This window comes from Boleophthalmus pectinirostris, unplaced genomic scaffold (assembly GCF_026225935.1).
Source record: "Boleophthalmus pectinirostris isolate CB_2022bp ecotype Guang Dong unplaced genomic scaffold, ASM2622593v1 HiC_scaffold_3, whole genome shotgun sequence".
Lineage (NCBI taxonomy): Eukaryota > Metazoa > Chordata > Actinopteri > Gobiiformes > Gobiidae > Boleophthalmus > Boleophthalmus pectinirostris.
In genome coordinates, this window is record NW_026571299.1 from 1,229,778 (window position 1) to 1,250,736 (window position 20,959).

The 20,959-nt window shown below is 47.1% G+C and overlaps 1 protein-coding gene across 3 annotated transcripts in view; it reads right to left on the reverse strand.

The window, feature by feature from the left end:
* Nucleotides 1-12: 12 nt before the first annotated feature.
* The window catches only part of wdr1 (WD repeat domain 1), a 37,164-nt gene continuing 16,217 nt past the window's right edge, over nt 13-20,959 (reverse strand). The window contains exons 8-16 of one of the 3 annotated variants that reach the window (XR_008633090.1): nt 19,862-20,095; nt 18,478-18,565; nt 15,073-15,229; nt 13,664-13,748; nt 12,976-13,086; nt 10,031-10,204; nt 7,884-8,028; nt 1,555-2,309; nt 13-1,521 (exon numbers count right to left, since the gene is read on the reverse strand). Coding sequence is in view for 1 of the 3 variants with exons in the window: in XM_020940669.2 (XP_020796328.1) it covers nt 2,203-2,309; nt 7,884-8,028; nt 10,031-10,204; nt 12,976-13,086; nt 13,664-13,748; nt 15,073-15,229; nt 18,478-18,565; nt 19,862-20,095 (1,101 nt within the window). In the remaining 2 variants the exon portion in view is untranslated. Of the gene's footprint in view, nt 2,310-7,883; nt 8,029-10,030; nt 10,205-12,975; nt 13,087-13,663; nt 13,749-15,072; nt 15,230-18,477; nt 18,566-19,861; nt 20,096-20,959 lie in introns of all 3 variants that reach the window. The other 2 variants (XR_008633089.1, XM_020940669.2) reach the window with 2 other exon arrangements.

A 20,959-nucleotide genomic window follows, 5' to 3' on the forward strand; every position in this document is an offset into this window, starting at 1 on the left:
AGACACAGAAAATCACTTTTACCCAAATGTTTCTGATTTATTTCCTCGTCGCTCCGGGGTTCAGAGCGATGCATAAAACATGAAAATATCCGACGTCACCGTGCGCACACAGACAGCACATACACTTCAGAGTCGCAGTAAAAGTACACACAGTACTGCAGTATCCTGAAGTATCCTGAAGTACTCCGCCCTCCCACAGTCGAACAGGAAGTCGTCAGATCAAACGCAAACGGCAAAAACACAAAATGAGAAGAGACGCAGAGATGATCCAGGAATGTGACCGAACGACAAGGTTGGCTGACACTTTATGGTTCTGAGCTGGAGGGGGGGGGTCACCAGGGGGCGCCGTTTCAGGGTAAAAGTCCCATTCATTTTACCCACCCACTTTTTTCATCAAGAGCTGAAAAGTTTCCTCATCGCTTAAAGTCACAGATTGGACATTTAAATCTGAGTTTTTAATTTTACAGAAATAAATATGAAGTTATTAAACCTTTTTGGACATGTTTTCTTGGTTTAGACCTGGTTTAGACCTGGTTTAGACCTGGTTTAGACCTGGTTTAGACCTGGTTTAGACCTGGTTTAGACCTGGTTTAGGTCTTGGACTTGGTTAACTTCTGGTTTAGGTTTAGAACAATTTTGGACCTGCTTTAGTCCCAGCTCAGACCTGTTTTTAGACCTGGTTTAGACTTAATTAGGGAAAGCCCATGTTTGGACTGTGCTTAGACCCAGTTTAGTCCTGGTTCAGACCTGGTTCAGACCCGGTTGTAGACCTGGTTCAGACCCGGTTGTAGACCTGGTTTAGATTCTAGGGCCTTAGTCTTAGTCACGGTCTCTGATGTAAATCTGACTGAAAAGTAAACGTGGACTTTAGTTTGAAGTATTTTATTTTATTTATGATGAAGTTATTTTCATTTTGAACTTTTATTTGACAGGTGTCGGTTCAGAGCACAGACTCTAAAGAAGTGAGCACGTTTTTTTACACACAAAGTGACCCGGAGCCAGAGTGGATGGAGCCACACTCGCGCACACGCTCACTTCCTGTCTGGACGATGGCGGCAGCGGCGGCGGCGGCGGCGGCGGCTCGCGGGTTTTCGTCGTGTCCACTTCTTTCTACAGTGTGGAGTTTTGCACTGGGCTCAGCACAATAAAAAGTGTGTAGGAAAAATGAACGGGGCCGAGTGGAAAGATTCTGTAAAAATAGATTTTTGGAGAGTTTTGAATATTTGTGTGATTTTTTTCATCAAGTTAAACGGCGCCCTCTGCTGGAGACGCTCACACGACCAGGGGAAGACAATCAAAGGAATGTCCAGCTGTCAATCATTTTACCTTTAAAGGGTCGGAGGAAAAAAAGGAAAAATATGCACTGGCCACTTTATTAGGTACACAAGAGACGACCCGGTGTAGACCCGGTGTAGACCCGGTGTAGACCCGGTGTAGACCCGGTGTAGACCCGGTGTAGACCCGGTTTCTCTTGAAATAAGTACAAAAATAAAAATCCATAATGATCAGAGCGGTTCAGACCTGGTTCAGACCTGGTTCAGACCTGGTTCAGACCTGGTTCAGACCTGGTTTTTCTTATAATAAGTACAAAAATAAACATTCATTTTAATCAGGGCACTTTCGTCCAGACTCAGTCCAGACTCAGTCCAGACTCAGTCCAGACTCAGTCCAGACTCAGTCCAGACTCAGTCCAGACTCAGTCCAGGTTTAGTCTCATTTTTGTTGTTTTAAGTACAAAAATAAAGATCCATTTTAATCTTAAGTTCTGGTTTAGTTCCAGTGGAGTTTAGACCCATTTTAGTTCAAGTCCTGGTTTAGACCAAGTTCAAGTCCTGGTTTAGACCAAGTTCAAGTCCTGGTTTAGACCAAGGAAGAGCCCAGCATCAGAAAAATAAGAGACTTGAGGGAGACTTTGAACTGAATGAACCAGCGGAAAAATCTGGGTCCGAGGCGGCGTACCTAATAAAGTGGCCATGGCGTGAACAATGAACCGTGTTTTACATAAATTATAAAAAGACAAAAACGACGAGAAGGTTTAAATCAACAGCTCACACATCAACAGGCATTCGTCATTCAGACCCTGCAAAGCCAAGCGTGGGTCTGGGGTCCGCACAAGTCCCCGCGATCCTGGTCCGAATCCCGGGCCGGCTCTAGTCCCGCTCTAGTCCCGGTCTAGGTCTGGTCTAGGTCTGGTCTCCGGTCTCAGTAGGTGATGGTCCACTGCTTTACGTTGGCGTCGTGAGAGGTGGTGACCAGAGTGTGAGGATCTAACCAGGCCAAGCTGCTCACGTGGTGCAGGCGATGAGTGTCTGAGGAGAAAGGACAAAGTTGAAACGTTCTGTATTTAAAAATGTACCAGAGTTTTCAGACTATAAAAGTGCACCGGATTAAAGGAGCAATATCAGTGTTGAATTCTCTCGTCTGTTTTCATACAGAAATCAAACAGGATTATAAGGAGCATTAAAGGTTGTATGGAGGATTTTTTTTAGTTTCAAACTGTCAGTGAAAGATTAAAACACCATTACAGAGACACAGCAGCTTTGTAATTATGATGACCAAAAAAAAAAAGAACGAAAATCTATCAACTGTGGACGTGTTGAGGCCAGAGAAACATCAGCCAATAGAAAACGAGGCTCCCTCATTTTCTATTGGCTGTTAGGTTGTCAATCAAACTCCGTAGTGTAACTGACTCGTCGGAGCGCGGGGATTACGTGGTTTACGCGGCGGTTCTTAGAGGCTTTTTCGAACTGTCGCTTCCTCGCAGTTCGCATAAAGTTTGTCGCGATGGCGGACGAGAATCCACGACCGGTTCGCCGCAAAAGAAAGTCCGTTTTTGAGGTCGCTGAAAGAAGAGAAGAGGAAAAGGAGCGAAGCCAAACTGAGGTGATTCTTGGAGATCTCGTCCAGCGATGGCGCGACCGAAGCAGACGAAGTGTCTAAAACCTGACGTGTCGGTCGCTGAATTACTTCTAGACAGGAAACTTCAGCAGTAATTCTGAACGCGCACAAGGACTGTCGCTGTATTTCTCTTCCCTTAAAAAAATCCTCTATACAACCTTTAAGCAAAACAAATGGACGACACTGGAGCCTGATCCTTCATCCAGGCTCCTCGATCCATCAAAAAGTACACAAAAGTACACAAAAGTACACAAAAGTACACAAAAGTACCGTGGCCACCAAGTGCAAAACACTTTTACATTTCACAACACACATCAACAAGTTTGAAAACTAAATGACATATTTACATCTTGGAAACAAATTTACGTTCCGTGTTTTGTAAATGTGCTTGCTCTTCTGCAAATGTGTTTTATGAAATACTTGTACAAACGCCGAGACAAATTTACACGCAGCAAAAACACAAATACAAACCCCCGAAACAAATGAACAACAAATGAACGAACAAATGAACGACAAATGAAGACAGTTCTGGACGCAAAGGGAATGTCCGGAAAAGCAGAAGTGACGAACAACGTGCAGGACAAGCAGGAAGTGAAAAGTGTTTCAGAGCATTTGTAAGAACCACGTGGATCATAAATTCAAAGTTCTCTAGTCGTGCTGTCGTGAACGATCCGGCTCTTTGCAAAGAACGACGGGAGATTTTAGTTTTTTTAGTGTGCCTTTTGTGTTTCTTTCCTCTGCTTTTTTTGTGAAAACATGGTTTAGTCCTGGTTTAGTCCTGGTTTAGTCCTGGTTTAGTCCTGGTTTAGTCCTGGTTTAGTCCTGGTTTAGTCCTGGTTTAGTCCTGGTTTAGACCTGGTGAAAACTTTATACTTTATTTTCCAAACACACTCAACCTTGAACAGAGAGCTACAAAATTATAAAGCCGTTTAAGGATAAACATTTGATATGTTTTTTTTGTTTGTTTTTTTTAATATAAGAAGCAGAAAATCTGAGGAGCCATCTGGGAGTTGAAAGAGCCGGCTCTTTAGCCCATAGCACTGAGTCTCCTGTCGGTGTTCTGGATTATCTGGTGATCAGTTTAACTGGTAAAGGCGGAGCCTCGTGTGGAGGCGTGTCCTCCTCTCGCTTCATTCACTCCCACAGAGACACAAATCTGCCGGAGCTGTATTGTCACATTAAACCTTCTTTATCGTGGTGTATTATTTCCCCATTGAAAAATAATCCAAATGTTTCCTTCACATGTTCAATCAAGACCTGGTGTTTGAAGTAACAAACGTTGTTCTTTACTGCAGAACATGAACGCCTTGATCCAACACTTGATCTGGTCTGTTCCAGACGCTCCTACAGCAGGTGCCTCATCTCTGTGTCGTGTAACAAATACACAGGGTCAAGAACAATCAGGTCGTCCGTGTCTTCACTGTGGTGAAGGTTGTGGTGGGCGTGCACCGTGTCCTGATCCTTTCAGTCCAGTACAAAAGAAATCACTATCATACAGGCCATCAGTCTTTTACACGCTCAGTGTGTGTCATCCCTAATCAGTGTTGGGACATTTACTTTTAAAATGTAATCCCCTACAGATTACAGATTACACACAGCAAAATGTAGTTTGTAACGGAATCCATTAAATTACTTAAAATGAGTAATGTAGTCTGATTACTTTGGATTACTTGATACTGTCATGCCTTTTAAAACGACATGAATGTACCAACCACATCCTGAAAATTCATGTTTGTTTTCTACAAATTGTCTGTTGAGCCCAAGTCTCCATGAATCAGCAACTGTTTAGTGTAGAGAAACAAAGAGCAGAATCTGTTCACATAAGATGTTTCATCTGCTCAAAGAAAACAACAAGATCAGCCTTTCCTTCACCATATTAAACATATTATTGATAGAGAAATTATTTTGATATGAGATCAACTTAAATTATGTCCAACCTACTGTTAGGTGTCATTGTTTAGTCCTGGTTTTAGTCCTGGTTTTAGTCCTGGTTTTAGTCCTGGTTTTAGTCCTGGTTTTAGTCCTGGTTTTAGTCCTGGTTTTAGAGGTGCACAGGAGGAAGCGCGGTTTACGCAGCGTACACGAGAAAACACAATCCACACGCGACGCACGGGAGGATGACTGTGTCCGCGCGTTCTCAGGTCGATGACGAAGGTAGGTGTTGGTGTTTGTGTGTGTATTTGTGTGTGTGTTTGTGTGTGTGTGTGTGTGTGTTTGTGTGTGTGTTTGTGTAGCTCCAGTTTGACATTTAACTTTTTTAATTTCCACGACATAAGTGTGTTTTTCCCTGTGCACTGCTGCTCTGTTCTACTGACTCTTCCACCTCGTCCATTGTGCGACTGACGCTCCAACGTGAACATGACGTTTACATCGCTCTTATTGCCGTGTTCTGTTTGGGTTTCCAGCAATGAGTGGAATTACCGAAATTAAAAAATAAATGGGATGTAGTACAAAATGTGAAAACAGGAAAATACTGCCTTGTTATCCACTTATTTCAGCAAAGTAACTGTAATCCAATTACCACTCACTGAAACAGTAACTAACTGAATACAGTTACTCATCATTTGTACTTCTGATTACATAACTCTGGTACATGTAATCTGTTACTCCCCGACACTGTCCCTAATGCACATGTGTAACAGGCTGGTCTAGAATAAAGAAAAAATGTGACTGTTTGTCGATTATACAGAATAAACATTCATCTGACCAGACACAGACAAGAACGTTTCAGCATCAAGATCAGAAAAACACCACATGATGAACAGAAACTTCAGTGACTCCAAAAAGCCTCCAGTCCGACAGGCTCGTCCACAGCCGCAGCAACAACCGCACGCCTCCGCGGCCCGGCAGAGACGTTGTGTAAGATTTTCACTCTGGGTGATTGTGTCAAAATGATCCAGTGAGTCTTTAGTTCGGTAGCAAATCGTGTGAATTAGATCATTGTACACATGATATAAACTCTCCAAAAAGAGTCAAAATTGCGTCACTGTTCTGCAGTAACGTTCAGAGCGTCTCGTTTCTCATTTGGAGTGAACCGTGTTTCGTCCGTTTTGTGGCGTGAACCTTCGCCTCTTTACACCTCGTGCTCAGCTTGTGGACGGTGTGTGGGACTCAGAGACGCAGAGCAGACGGAAGGATCAAGCGCCAAAGGGACATCGAAAGGGTAGAAGAAGAAGAAGAGAGACAAAGGCTGAAGATGTGATCCACACAATCCCCCAGGTTGCAAAATGGCCGACCATTCAAGTCAATGGGCCGAGCTCAATGTCTCATGATCCCAGATTCTCCTTTAGCCCAGTCAGGTTCTTCCAGCGTCTGTGGGCCGACTGAGCATGTGCAGTAGAGTCTTTTCACACGCCGACGCACACGCCGACGCCCACACGCCGACGCACACGCCGACGCCCACACGCCGACGCGCACACGCCGCGCACGCGCCAACGCGGCGCCAACGCGCGCACCCGCACAACGCACGCGCGCACACGCCAACGCCACGCAACGCCAACGCGCCAACGCACACAACGCCAACGCCAACGCGCCAACGCACGCGCCACGCGCAAACGCACACGCGCCACGCAACGCACCAACGCCAACGCGCAACGCACGCCAAGCACGCGCGCCAACGCACACACGCCAAACGCGCCAACGCCAACGCGCACGCGCCAAACACGCACGCACGCGCCAAACGCGCCAACGCGCGCAACGCAACGCACGCGCCAACGCACACGCCAACGCACACGCGCCAACGCACACGCGCAACGCAACGCAACACGCGCCAAGCGCACACGCAGCGCCAAACGCACACGCGCAACGCACGCCACCACGCACGCGCCAACGCACACACGCCAACGCACACGCGCAAACACAACGCACAACGCAACGCGCCAACGCACCGCCAACGCACACGCAACAACCACACGCGCCAACGCACAACGACGCACGCACGGCAACACACACGCAAGCAACGCACGGCAACGCACACGCAACGCACACGCCAACGCACACGCCAACGCACACGCAACGCACACACGCCACGCCAACACGCCAACGCACGCAGCACAGCCTCGTGTATCACGTGATCACTTTGACCAATCAGAGCGAGAAGAGCAGAGCGGAGCCGAAGCAAACGATTATAAAGAGTTTTTTAAGACAACTGAAGGATTTTGAGCTGAGAAAAAGTTTATGATCTAAAAATTTGTAAAAATCGCCACAAAATCCCACATTTTGAAAGCTGTAGGTCCCTGTCAGACGAACACGAGCAGGTTGTGTTTACATTGTCTCTATAAGATAAATCTTCTCTCGGCCCATGGGATTTTTCCGCTGTCGAACCAGTGAGTCTCTACGTCAACTGGAGGCAGCTACAAGCAACAACACTGTGTCCAGATGTTTTAATAGATCCACGGCTCCTCGTGGTTCCTACAAATGCGCTGAAACACTTTTCACTTCCTGCTTGTGCCGCACGTCGTTCGTCACTTCGGCTTTTCAGGACATTCTCTTTCCCTCAAAAACTGTTGTTCTTTTTTTTTCCCGGGGGGTTTTGTATTTGTGTTTTTGCCTCGAGTTTCGTGTTTTGTAAATTTGTTTTTTCGAGATGTAAATGTGTGTTTTCTAAATGTAATTTGGTTTTGTGCTGTGAAATGTTAAAGTGTTTTGCACTTTCCGGCCACCGCACAAAAATCTGAACCAAACCGACTCTTGTGAACTTTAGAGGTGCATTGTGTAACTTTTCTGGGGGAGGCTCCGTCGTCTAAACGCTTTTCCTCATGGAGATGTTGTTGCTTTGACTCGAATGTTCCACAGTGTGGCATTAAACCTTTCTATCTTCATGGAGACCAGGTCAGATCTGTGGAGAGGCGACGCCGCTCGCACTCGCAATGTTTGTTTTTCCAGGGATTTTTGATTTTGGAGCCGTTTAAAGTCACACTGTGGGACATTCCAGGCAGAGCAGCGACGTCTCCGTGGAAACGAGCAGCGGGGGGAGGGCGGCGCACCCGGCAGCTTGATCCTCTTGTCCTCGTTGTTGATGGTCCACACGTAGACGTTCATGTCCATCCCCCCCGTGGCGAGGTGCTCACAGTCCGGATTCCAGCTCAGGGTCACCGGCTTCGCGTGGTGTCCGTAAAAGTGACCTTTGACCTGGAAGGAAACGAGGAGGGGGTCAGAGGAGGAGGACGAGAGGAGACGACGCAGAGGAGGAGGACGAGAGGAGACGAAGAGGAAGAGGACGAGAGGAGACGCAGAGGAGGAGGACGAGAGGAGACGAAGAGGAAGAGGACGAGAGGAGACGCAGAGGAGGAGGACGAGAGGAGACGACAGAGGAAGAGGACGAGAGGAGACGAGAGGAGAGGAAGAGGACGAGAGGAGACGAAGAGGACACAGAGGATGATGCAGAGGACAGAGCAGAGGACGTAGATGATGCAGAGGACACAGATGATGCAGAGGACACAGATGATGCAGAGGACACAGATGATGCAGAGGACACAGAGGACACAGAGGACGTAGATGATGCAGAGGATGCAGAGGACACAGATGATGCAGAGGACACAGAGGACACAGAGGACACAGAGGACACAGAGGACACAGAGGACACAGAGGACACAGAGGACACAGAGGACGCAGAGGATGCAGAGGATGCAGAGGACGTAGATGATGCAGAGGATGCAGATGATGCAGAGGACACAGATGATGCAGAGGACACAGATGATGCAGAGGACACAGAGGACACAGAGATGACAGAGGACGTAGATGATGCAGAGGATGCAGAGGACGTAGATGATGCAGAGGACACAGAGGACACAGAGGACACAGAGGACACAGAGAGGACACAGAGGACACAGAGGACACAGATGATGCAGAGGACACAGAGGACGTAGATGATGCAGAGGATGCAGAGGACGTAGATGATGCAGAGGACACAGAGGACACAGAGGACACAGAGGACACAGAGGACACAGAGGACACAGAGGACACAGATGATGCAGAGGACACAGATGATGCAGAGGACACAGATGATGCAGAGGACACAGAGGATGCAGAGGACACAGAGGACAGATGATGCAGAGGACACAGATGATGCAGAGGATGCAGAGGACACAGAGGACACAGAGGATGCAGATGATGCAGAGGACACAGATGATGCAGAGGATGCAGAGGACACAGAGGACACAGAGGATGCAGAGGACACAGAGGACACAGAGGACACAGATGATGCAGAGGATGCAGAGGATGCAGAGGACACAGAGGACACAGAGGACACAGAGGACACAGAGATGATGCAGAGGATGCAGAGGATGCAGAGGACGCAGATGATGCAGAGGATGCAGAGGACACAGAGGACACAGAGGACACAGAGATGATGCAGAGGACAGAGGACACAGAGGACACAGATGATGCAGAGGATGCAGAGGACACAGAGGATGCAGAGGATGCAGAGGATGCAGAGGACACAGAGGATGCAGAGGATGCAGAGGACACAGATGATGCAGAGGACACAGAGGATGCAGAGGACACAGAGATGATGCAGAGGACACAGATGATGCAGAGGACACAGAGGATGCAGAGGACACAGATGATGCAGAGGACACAGATGATGCAGAGGACACAGATGATGCAGAGGACACAGAGGACACAGAGGATGCAGAGGACACAGAGGACGCAGAGGACAGAGGACAGCAGATGATGCAGAGGATGCAGAGGACACAGAGGACACAGAGGACACAGAGGACACAGATGATGCAGAGGATGCAGAGGATGCAGAGGATGCAGATGATGCAGAGGACAGAGGACACAGAGGACACAGAGGACACAGATGATGCAGAGGACACAGAGGATGCACAGATGATGCAGAGGACACAGAGGACACAGAGGATGCAGAGGACACAGAGGATGCAGAGGACACAGAGGACACAGAGGATGATGCAGAGGACACAGAGGATGCAGAGGACACAGATGATGCAGAGGACACAGATGATGCAGAGGACACAGATGATGCAGAGGACACAGAGGACACAGATGCAGAGGACATGCAGAGGACACAGAGGATGCAGAGGACACAGATGATGCAGAGGACACAGAGGACACAGATGATGCAGAGGACACAGATGATGCAGAGGACACAGATGATGCAGAGGATACTCACGGCGTAGTTGTCGGCCACACTAAACACAGTCAGGACCTTGTTCTCGTCGAGAGCGGCGAGGAAGGCGCCGTCGGGAGAGAAGCCGAGGTCTGTGAGTTTCCCTTTGGCCTCGAGGATCGGATCTGTGGAGGAGAGAGCCCCTCCACTCACAGAAAACAGGTGGATCTTACCCTCCTGAAACAACAACGACAACAACAACGACAAAGAGGAGGATTTAAAAACACACGACTTAATTGTTCTGAATGTTTTTGTGTTTTGATAGATTTATCAATACAAATACTGTTTAGAGTTTGAGGATAATTCTCAGGCCCCGTTCACACTAGTGTGTATGTGAGTGGTGTGTGTACAGTGTCTGTTCACACTAGTGTGTATGTGAGTGGTGTGTGTACAGTGTCTGTTCACACTAGTGTGTATGTGAGTGGTGTGTGTGTGTACAGTGTCTGTTCACACTAGTGTGTATGTGAGTGGTGTGTGTGTACAGGGTTCGTTCACACTAGTGTGTATGTGAGTGGTGTTGTGTGTACAGTGTTGGTTCACACTAGTGTGTATGTGAGTGGTGTTGTGTGTACAGTGTTGTTCACACTAGTGTGTATGTGAGTGGTGTTGTTGTGTGTACAGGGTTCGTTCACACTAGTGTGTATGTGAGTGGTGTTGTGTGTACAGGGTTCGTTCACACTAGTGTGTATGTGAGTGGTGTTGTGTGTACAGGGTTCGTTCACACTAGTGTGTATGTGAGTGGTGTTGTGTGTACAGTGTTGTTCACACTAGTGTGTATGTGAGTGGTGTGTGTGTACAGGGTTCGTTCACACTAGTGTGTATGTGAGTGGTGTTGTGTGTACAGGGTTCGTTCACACTAGTGTGTATGTGAGTGGTGTTGTGTGTACAGGGTTCGTTCACACTAGTGTGTATGTGAGTGGTGTTGTGTGTACAGGGTTCGTTCACACTAGTGTGTATGTGAGTGGTGTTGTGTGTACAGGGTTCGTTCACACTAGTGTGTATGTGAGTGGTTCGTTCACATTAATCTGATGGAAAACGGCTCCAGAGTCTGAATGATCTGGTGCCTCCAGCTCCATGACCAGTGTTGTGGAGTAACAGATTACATGTACCAGAGTAATCAGAGTACAAATGATGAGTAACTGTATTCAGTTACAGTTACTGTTTCAGTGAGTGGTAATTGGATTATAGTTACTTTGTTGAAATAAATGGATTAAACAGAGGAATTTTACTGTTTTCACATTTGGGGCTAAATTCCTTTTTTTTTTCTCAGTAATGCCACTGACTGCAAGACACTAAACCAGATCTAAACCTGGTCTAAAACCTGGTCTAAAACCTGGTCTAAAACCTGTCTAAAACCTGGTCTAAAACCTGGTCTAAAACCTGGTCTAAAACCTGGTCTAAAACCTGGTCTAAAACCTGGTCTAAAACCTGGTCTAAAACCAGGATTTAACAGGACTAAATCTGCTGTGTGGACGTGTTTCTTCGTTTTCGATCAATAATATTTTTAATTTGGTTCAGTAAAGTTTGGACTTTTTATTTTCTTTTATCAGACAAAACTTCTCATGAAGATTGTCCCAACGCAACGGAAAGTGTGGAATTTCTTGTCCAAATCCTGGTTAAATCCACATTTGTGCTTCGGTTCGTTCCAGACTGACCCACTGTTTGTGTCTCGCTCCTTCTGATGCAGAGACACATGTACAGACGCGATACACACAGCGACCTGCATTCGGTTTGTCGATTAAAATGAACGTAATCGATGAAATTCTTAGTGATCAATTATCAATTAATGGACTAATCATGCCCATCCCTAATTTTAACCGTTGTTCTGGTTTTAAGTTTGTCATGTTCAGATAATGTCAATTTAGGCAACGGTTTGTAAGAATAATCACCTTGAATTTAGTCACGTTGTTTTATAAATTACACCACAACATGACCAACTTCAAGGTCAGATTCGTGACATTCTGCAGCCGTTGGTTTTCTCTCTGCTCATTGGCCGGCGTGCTGTGGATATCCGTTTGGCGAGGGCGTCGGTCAACTCATCGGTGGTACATTTGTCGACGACATCACCGCGGGTGCGCTCCGCCACCGCCGCTCGCCGTCGGTGCACAAGTCGTGTCTTTGCTCGCGGCTGAATCAAACACGGGTTTTTTAAGATGGTATTTCAAACTTGTTGAGTGGAAAGAGTTCATCGCCGCAGTACGTGCAAACGACCTCAGTTTTATCTAAAGTCCCGTCGGGGAGTTTTTTTGAAGAGAAATTTGCGGCTGAACACACCTGTCCTAGTCTCATGAGTCGTCTTTGCGTCGGCGGACGGACAGACCTGATCACTGACCTGAACCTGCGCGGACTTTCGACAGAGGAACATGTCCGGTCAAAAGAAAATGTGTGATTAATCTGCGTTAAAAATATATTAGTGAGATAATTTTTTGTGATTAATCTCATGTGTTAACGTGATCATGTTGACAGCCCTAATTTACAATAACAAAAGAGATGGGGGAGGTTTCTTCTTCACTTCACAAAAGATGCAATGTGTGAATTTGGACAGAAGTAAATTGGTAAATTTTGTGAATTATTTTCCAGTCCAGTTCTTTGATGTTGTTATGAATAAAGTATTTAACAGGATTGAGTCACGTTTTACACCAGTCTGTGTCTGAAGAAGATTCCACTGACTTTTACAGTTGGGAACAGTGTTATTGAAAGATCTTCTCCTCAAACTGAAAACACTCCACCTGGTGATGTCATCAAGTGGTGATACAGGAAGTGCTCCACTGTGTTTTTAAACTCCACACACCTTCACTAGAATCATCTGGATCATTTTCATTCATTTCTGGAGCTGCAGGTTTCTACTGAGCTAAAAGGAGCTGTTCACTTAAAAACTCCCACTTCATGACATCACAAGGAGTCGGTTTAAAGCTCACGTCTCTGTTGTTCTTCAGAGTCTCACTCACCGAGTCTCCCACAGCGGCAGTGGCGCCCCCTGGCTGCAGAGCGCCCACCTCAGGCTCAAAGTCCAGATCGTCCAGAGTGAAAACCTTCCTCTTGTCCTTCAGTAAAACGATCTGCAAACACAAACACAGACACACAGATGCACCAGATGCCCTCCCATCACACACATGACACACACGACACACAGATGCACCAGATGCCCTCCCATCACACACACGACACACACGACACACACAGACACACAGATGCACCAGATGCCCTCCCATCACACACGACACACACGACACACACACACACACAGATGCACCAGATGCCCTCCCATCACACACGACACACACAGACGCACCAGATGCCCTCCCATCACACACACGACACACACGACACACACAGACACACAGACGCACAGATGCCCTCCCATCACACACACGACACACACGACACACACACACACACAGATGCACCAGATGCCCTCCATCACACACACGACACACACGACACACACACACACACAGATGCACCAGATGCCCTCCCATCACACACGACACACACAGACGCACCAGATGCCTTCACACACACGACACACACGACACACACACAGACACACAGACCACAGATGCCTCCATCACACACGACACACAGATGCACCAGATGCCCTCCCATCACACACACGAAGGGTTTAAAGACACTGACCCCTTTGATGCAGACGACCAGAGCGAGTCCTCCTGAAGACACACTCACACTCTTGGGCTGAGAATCCATCTTCACCACATCTCCACTGGACAAGACACACAAACTGTTACAACTACTAAAACTACTACAAGTACTATAGGTACCACAGGTACAACTACTAAAACTACTACAAGTACTACAGGTACCACAGGTACAACTACTAAACCTACAGAGGCTCCCTGAGGATCCCATGGGTGCTGTGGGGACAGAGCACCCACAAATCTGTCGAGAGCGCACAGACCAGACATAATCTCCCTCCCTCTGTCTCGTAGTAACAGTAGTATTTTCCAATAGTACCTGTACTCTGTGGCACTGGTGGCTATAGTAGCAGTAGCAGTAGCAGTAGCAGTAGCAGCAGTAATAGTAGTAGTAGTAGTAGTAATAGTAGCAGTAATAGTAGCAGTAATAGTAGCAGTAATAGTAGTAGTAGTAGTAGTAGTAGTAGTAGTAGTAGTAGTAGTAGCAGTAGCAGTAGTAGCAGTAATAGTAGTAGTAATAGTAGTAGTAGCAGTAGCAGTAATAGTAGTAGTAGCAGTAGCAGTAGCAGTAATAGTAGCAGTAGCAGTAATAGTAGTAGTAGTAGTAGTAGTAGCAGTAGCAGTAGTATAGTAGTAGTAGTATAGTAGTAGTAGTAGCAGTAGCAGTAGTAGTAATAGTAGTAGTAATAGTAGTAGTAGTAGTAGCAGTAGCAGTAATAGTAGTAGTAGTAGTAGCAGTAGCAGTAGTAGCAGTAGCAGTAATAGTAGTAGTAATAGTAGTAGTAGTAGTAGTAGTAGTAGCAGTAGCAGTAAGCAGTAATAGTAGTAGTAGTAGCAGTAGCAGTAGCAGTAATAGTAGTAGTAGTAGTAGTAGCAGTAGCAGTAATAGTAGTAGTAGTAGTAGTAGTAGCAGTAGCAGTAATAGTAGTAGTAAGTAGTAGTAGTAGTACCTGTACTCGGTGGCGCTGGTGTCTGTAGTAGTAGTAGTAGTAGTAGCAGTAGCAGTAGTAGCAGTAGCAGTAATAGTAGTAGTAGTAGTAGTAGTAGCAGTAGCAGTAATAGTAGTAGTAGTAGCAGTAGCAGTAATAGTAGTAGTAGTAGTAGTAGTAGCAGTAGCAGTAATAGTAGTAGTAGTAGTAGTAGCAGTAGCAGTAATAGTAGCAGTAATAGTAGTAGTAGTAGCAGTAGCAGTAATAGTAGTAGTAGTAGTAGTAGTAGCAGTAGCAGTAATAGTAGTAGTAGTAGTAGTAGTAGTCAGTAGCAGTAGTAGTAGTAGTAGTAATAGTAGTAGTAGTAGCAGCAGTAGTAGTAGTAGTAGTATAGTAGCAGTAGCAGTAATAGTAGTAGTAGTAGCAGTAGCAGTAATAGTAGTAGTAGTAGTAGTAGTAGTACCTGTACTCGGTGGCGCTGGTGGAGGTGAACCTGACGGTATCGTCCATGCTGCACGACACCAGTTCGTGGTTCTCGTTGACGCAGATGCGGCTCACAGAGTTTGTGTGTCCTTTTCCACTGAAACACTCCGTCTCCCCACTGTCACTGTCCCAGCGCGGTGCACGGCCGTCAAAGAAACAACACACAGACCCTCGCCGCACGACAACCACAAACAACACACAGACCCTCGCCGCACGACAACCACAACACACAAAACCCTCGCCGCACGACAACCACAAACACACAAACCCTCGCCGCACGACAAAGACAAACAACACACAGACCCTCGCCGCACGACAACCACAAACAACACACAAAACCCTCGCCGCACGACAACCACAAACACACAAAACCCTCGCCGCACGACAACCACAAACACACAAAACCCTCGCCGCACGACAACCACAAACACACAAAACCCTCGCCGCACGACAACCACAAACACACAAACCCTCGCCGCACGACAACCACAAACACACAACAACCCTCGCCGCACGACAACCACAAACACACAAAACCCTCGCCGCACGACAACCACAAACACACAACCCTCGCCGCACGACAACCACAAACACACAAACCCTCGCCGCACGACAACCACAAACACACAAAACCCTCGCCGCACGACAACCACAAACACACAAAACCCTCGCCGCACGAACAACCTCGCCGCACAAACCACACACACAAACCCTCGCCGCACGACAACCACAAACACACAAAACCCTCGCCGCACGACAACCACAAACACACAAAACCCTCGCCGCACGACAACCACAAACACAAACCCTCGCCGCACGACAACGACAAACACACAAAACCCTCGCCGCACGACAACGACAAACACACAAAACCCTCGCCGCACGACAACGAAAACACACAAAACCCTCGCCGCACGACAACCACAAACAACACACAGACCCTCGCCGCACAACAACGACAAACACACAAAACCCTCGCCGCACGACAACCACAAACACACAAAACCCTCGCCGCACGAAACCACAAACACACAAAACCCTCGCCGCAAACAACCACAAACAACACACAAAACCCTCGCCGCACAAATCAAACACACAAACACACAAAACCCTCGCCGCACACAACACAAACACACAAAACCCTCGCCGCACGACAACCACAAACACACAAAACTCGCCGCACAAACACACAAAAAACACAAAAAACCCTCGCCGCACGACAACCACAAACAAAAAACACAAAATCGCGCACGAAAGACAAAACACACAAATCGCCGCACGACAACACACAACAAAACACACAAACCCTCGCCGCACGACAACCACAAAACACACAAAACCCTCGCCGCACGACAACCACAAACACACAAAACCCGCCGCACGTCAAAGACAAAACACACAAAACCCTCGCCGCACGACAACCACAAACACACAAAAACCCTCGCCGCACGACAACCACAAACACACAAAACCCTCGCCGCACGACAACGACAAACACACACACAACCCTCGCCGCACGACAACCACAAAACACACAAAACCCTCGCCGCACGACAACGACAAACACACAAAAACCCTCGCCGCACGACAACGACAAACACACAAAACCCTCGCCGCACGACAACGACAAACACACAAAACCCTCGCCGCACGACAACCACACACACAGACCCTCGCCGCACAACAACGACAAACACACAAAACCCTCGCCGCACGACAACCACAAACACACAAAACCCTCGCCGCACGACAACCACAAACACACAAAACCCTCGCCGCACGACAACCACAAACACACAAAACCCTCGCCGCACGACAACCACAAACAACACACAAAACCCTCGCCGCACGTCAAAGACAAACACACAAAACCCTCGCCGCACGACAAACCACAAACACACAAACCCTCGCCGCACGACAACCACAAACACACAAAAACCCTCGCCGCACGACAACCCAAACACACAAAACCCTCGCCGCACGAAAACACAAACACACAAAACCCTCGCCGCACGACAACCACAAACACACAAAACCCTCGCCGCACGACAACCACAAACACACAAAACCCTCGCCGCGACGACAACCACAAACACACAAAACCCTCGCCGCACGACAACGACAAACACACAAAACCCTCGCCGCACGACAACGACAAAACACACAAAACCCTCGCCGCACGACAACCACAAACAACACACAGACCCACGCCGCACGACAACGACAAACACACAAAACCCTCGCCGCACGACAACGACAAACACACAAAACCCTCGCCGCACGACAACCACAAACAACACAAACCCACGCCGCACAACAACCACACACAAACCCTCGCCGCACGACAACCACAAACACACAAAACCCTCGCCGCACGACAACCACAAACACACAAAACCCTCGCCGCACGACAACGACAAACACACAAAACCCTCGCCGCACGACAACCACAAACAACACACAAAACCCTCGCCGCACGACAACGACAAACACACAAAACCCTCGCCGCACGACAACGACAAACACACACACACTCTTCCTAATATCCTAATGCGTTTGTCTTACAGCAAAGACTTGTTCACAAAAGTCACTTGAATAAACCGTTGTTGAACCAAACACAACCAAAACAATAAAATCTCTAACAAAATTGCCCTTAAAAGTGATTTTAGTCACTGACTTCATTGGAATATTGTGTCTTGTCTCTCTGTGGCTGCTGCTGTGAGACTCGTCGTTTTGGTCTTGAACACAGGATCCTGTTCTGTCCTGTCTGGCATCCTGTCGGTGTCTTGTGGGATTTCAGTGGGTTTTGGGGTCTTCTGGGGGCGGGGCTAGTTCCGTCAGTTGGGTTTGGGTTTATCGGCTGTTGGGGTTTGAGACATTTCATCTTGTTGTTTGCGTTTCGCTGCGTTTGACACGTGTCCCGCTCACTCCTGTTGACTGTGACGTGTTTTGTCACACGGAGATGAACCGTTTTGGTTCTGACGGCGGCGTTTGTGTCGCGGCTTCGTGTTCAGTGCGCAGACGGCGGTGCTTTCTGCACTCAGGCCGTACGCATCCACTGTGCTGATGAACAAATAATCCGTCTAGTCTACGCTGGCACGTTCATTTAAGCGTCATTACACTAATTAAACGACTGGAGTCAGAGAGCGACAGAAACATTTGACATTCAGTCTCTTTGGTAGAAAGCGAGAGACGAGGAAAACAAACAAACATGCAAATAGAATTTATCGCGGCCGGAAAAGTTATCGAGCTTGTTATAAGTTATCGTACGATTAATTGATTTATTGATTATCGTTACAGGCCTAACACACACACACACACACACACACACACTCCACACAGTCGCCTCGTCCTGTCGTCATACTGAAGCTGATTTAAAGGATATTGATGTGTCCGTCGTGACTCCCCGAGTAGATGAAGGAGCGACCGTCGCCTTTGTGAACGGTCAGACACTGGATCGACTTCGAGTGGCCCTGAGGACGGAGAGACAGAAAGAGAGAGAGAGAGATTATGAGCAACACATTCAGATCTTTCATCGCCCTCTGGTGGCTCATCTGAGAATCACATGACTTCATTTTCAAACAGAATATCTGGGTTTCACGTGACGTCACAGGGCGACGTTTGTCAGCGCAAAATCAGACGGAGGGCAGGAAGTGAACCGACTGGAGGAAAATGCCGATGTGTTGTGTAGTTCCAATCGTTCTAACCGAGAGAACCGAATATAGTCGTCCACAAAGGTTCAGAAATGGGAAAAGCCGACAGAACAACGCTGTAAAAAGTGGATTACAAACCCGTTTGTGGTCGGGAGGAGCAGAATCCGCAAATGCTCGTGTCTGTGGTGAACACTTCGACAAAGGTTTGTTACGAAGATAAATTGTTTTTTGTGGTTTACCTAAACATAAACGAATCATTAACGACTAACGACGTTTGTTGACATTAAATAGTTCAGATCGAGGTCACTGCCGATACACTGCAGTTTTTCCATAACGTCTATACACAAAATAAGAGAAACACTCACCTCGGCCAAGACCAAACCATAATCATCATTTAGGCGTTTTGCACCGAGGTTGAGGACCCATCCACTGACAAAAAAAGTTCTATGCCTCCAAACTTTTGTACTTTGCCTTCATCTGTTGTCTGGTGTAGAACGACGTCTGAAGAGCTCAATAGTTCGTGATCTCCTCTGCCTCGATTGTCGGCAAATCTTTTACTTCGGTTGAAAATTCTCTCATTTTCAATAAGATCAGGGTCACGCCCAATATATTTGTCGACTAACTTCTCGTACTTTTGCCTCGTTACTGGCTCTAAATCCTTACAATAAGAACTCTTCTCCATATCTGTGTTCTCCAGAGCCGTGTTTGTTTGTCGTGTTTGTCGTGTTTGTCGTGTTTGTCGTGTTTGTCTTCACTTCCTGCCCTCCACCTGAAGTTCGCGCGTCATCGTGATCACGTGACTGAAACCCTCCTATTTAAGGTTTGTGAAAAGTGCGCCACCACAGGACAGCAGAGGGAGCGCACCAACACGACCAGTCCAATATCAGTCTGTCTGCATCTCCAAACGCTCCAAACGCTCCGTCCCACCTCGTGATGTCATCGTGTGGCAATAGAGGAAGTGCTCCACTGTGTTTTTAAACTCCACACACCTTCACTAGAATCATCTGGATCATTTTTTCAGTCCTGGAATTGAAAATCTCGACTGAACTAAAGGGAAAAGGAGCCGTTCACTTGAAAACTACCACTTGGTGACATCACGAGGTGGCAGTGTCTCACCTTGAGGACTCTGATTGGCCGGGTGGGGTTGTTCTTGTCCAGGTAGTTGATGTTTCCGCTCAGAGACACAGAGAGGAGGTGGTTCTTCTGCCACAGACACCCGAGCTGCTGATCTCCAACCTCGGACCCCACGGAAAAGGTGGTCGCCGCGGCGCCGCTCTCCACGTCCCACAGTTTCACCGTACGATCTCCAGAAGCAGAGATGAGCTGGGAACTGTCAGGGCTCCAACTTATCTGGAAGAGGACGAGAGGTTAGAAGAGAGAAAGAGAATGTTTGAGAGGGAGAGAGGGAGGGACAGAGAGATTAAGACCATCGCACACTGGAACGATTTAACGCGCTGTCTCTGTTATTTCCTGTGAGCCGACACGGCGCTCGACCTCGTGCGTGATTGGGGTTTGGGGTCATTCCACGCCAAATCTCCAAATGCCCTCGCCCAACCATCTCAGATTTGACTGGAAAAATTCTCGGAAAAAATTCTCACACACTTTCCAAGCAGAAACGTCCCAGATTTGATCTCCCAACTCCTTATAGTTTTGTCATTAAAATATTTTATCAACTCTGCCCTGAGCTGTTTTGGGCAGAGTTGTTCAAGGAGCCACTTTCAGATTTCTGTGTCTAAAAAACTATTTAAGGTCCTTCAAATGTTCAAGGGTTAAAATTTGGCAAATGTACATTGTACATGTACTTGAATTTGTTCAAAAAATCCTCTTCAAATGTGAGGGCGTCTGAAGAAGTGTGGAAAGTGCAGTTTCACAGACAGAGGTTTGATATTGAAAATAAACCTTCCCACACTCGACACTGTGGACTTCGTATTTTAAACCTGAGCCTCTGTGATGAACGATCAACAAGATGTGAAGTGTTCAAAATGGAACAAAATACATTTGGTGCATTTTCACCATGTTAAAAATGAAGCACCACCAACAGAAAATGGACAGTTTTAGAAAGACTAGACATGTTTTTAACAGATCCAACATTTGTGATGCTGTTCTGACTTATTTTTACAAAATGAATGAATCAGAAAACACTTAATATTTGACACAGTTTAAACTCAACAAAATGCTTGATTTGATGTCTCAACTATTGTAAATTATCTCAAC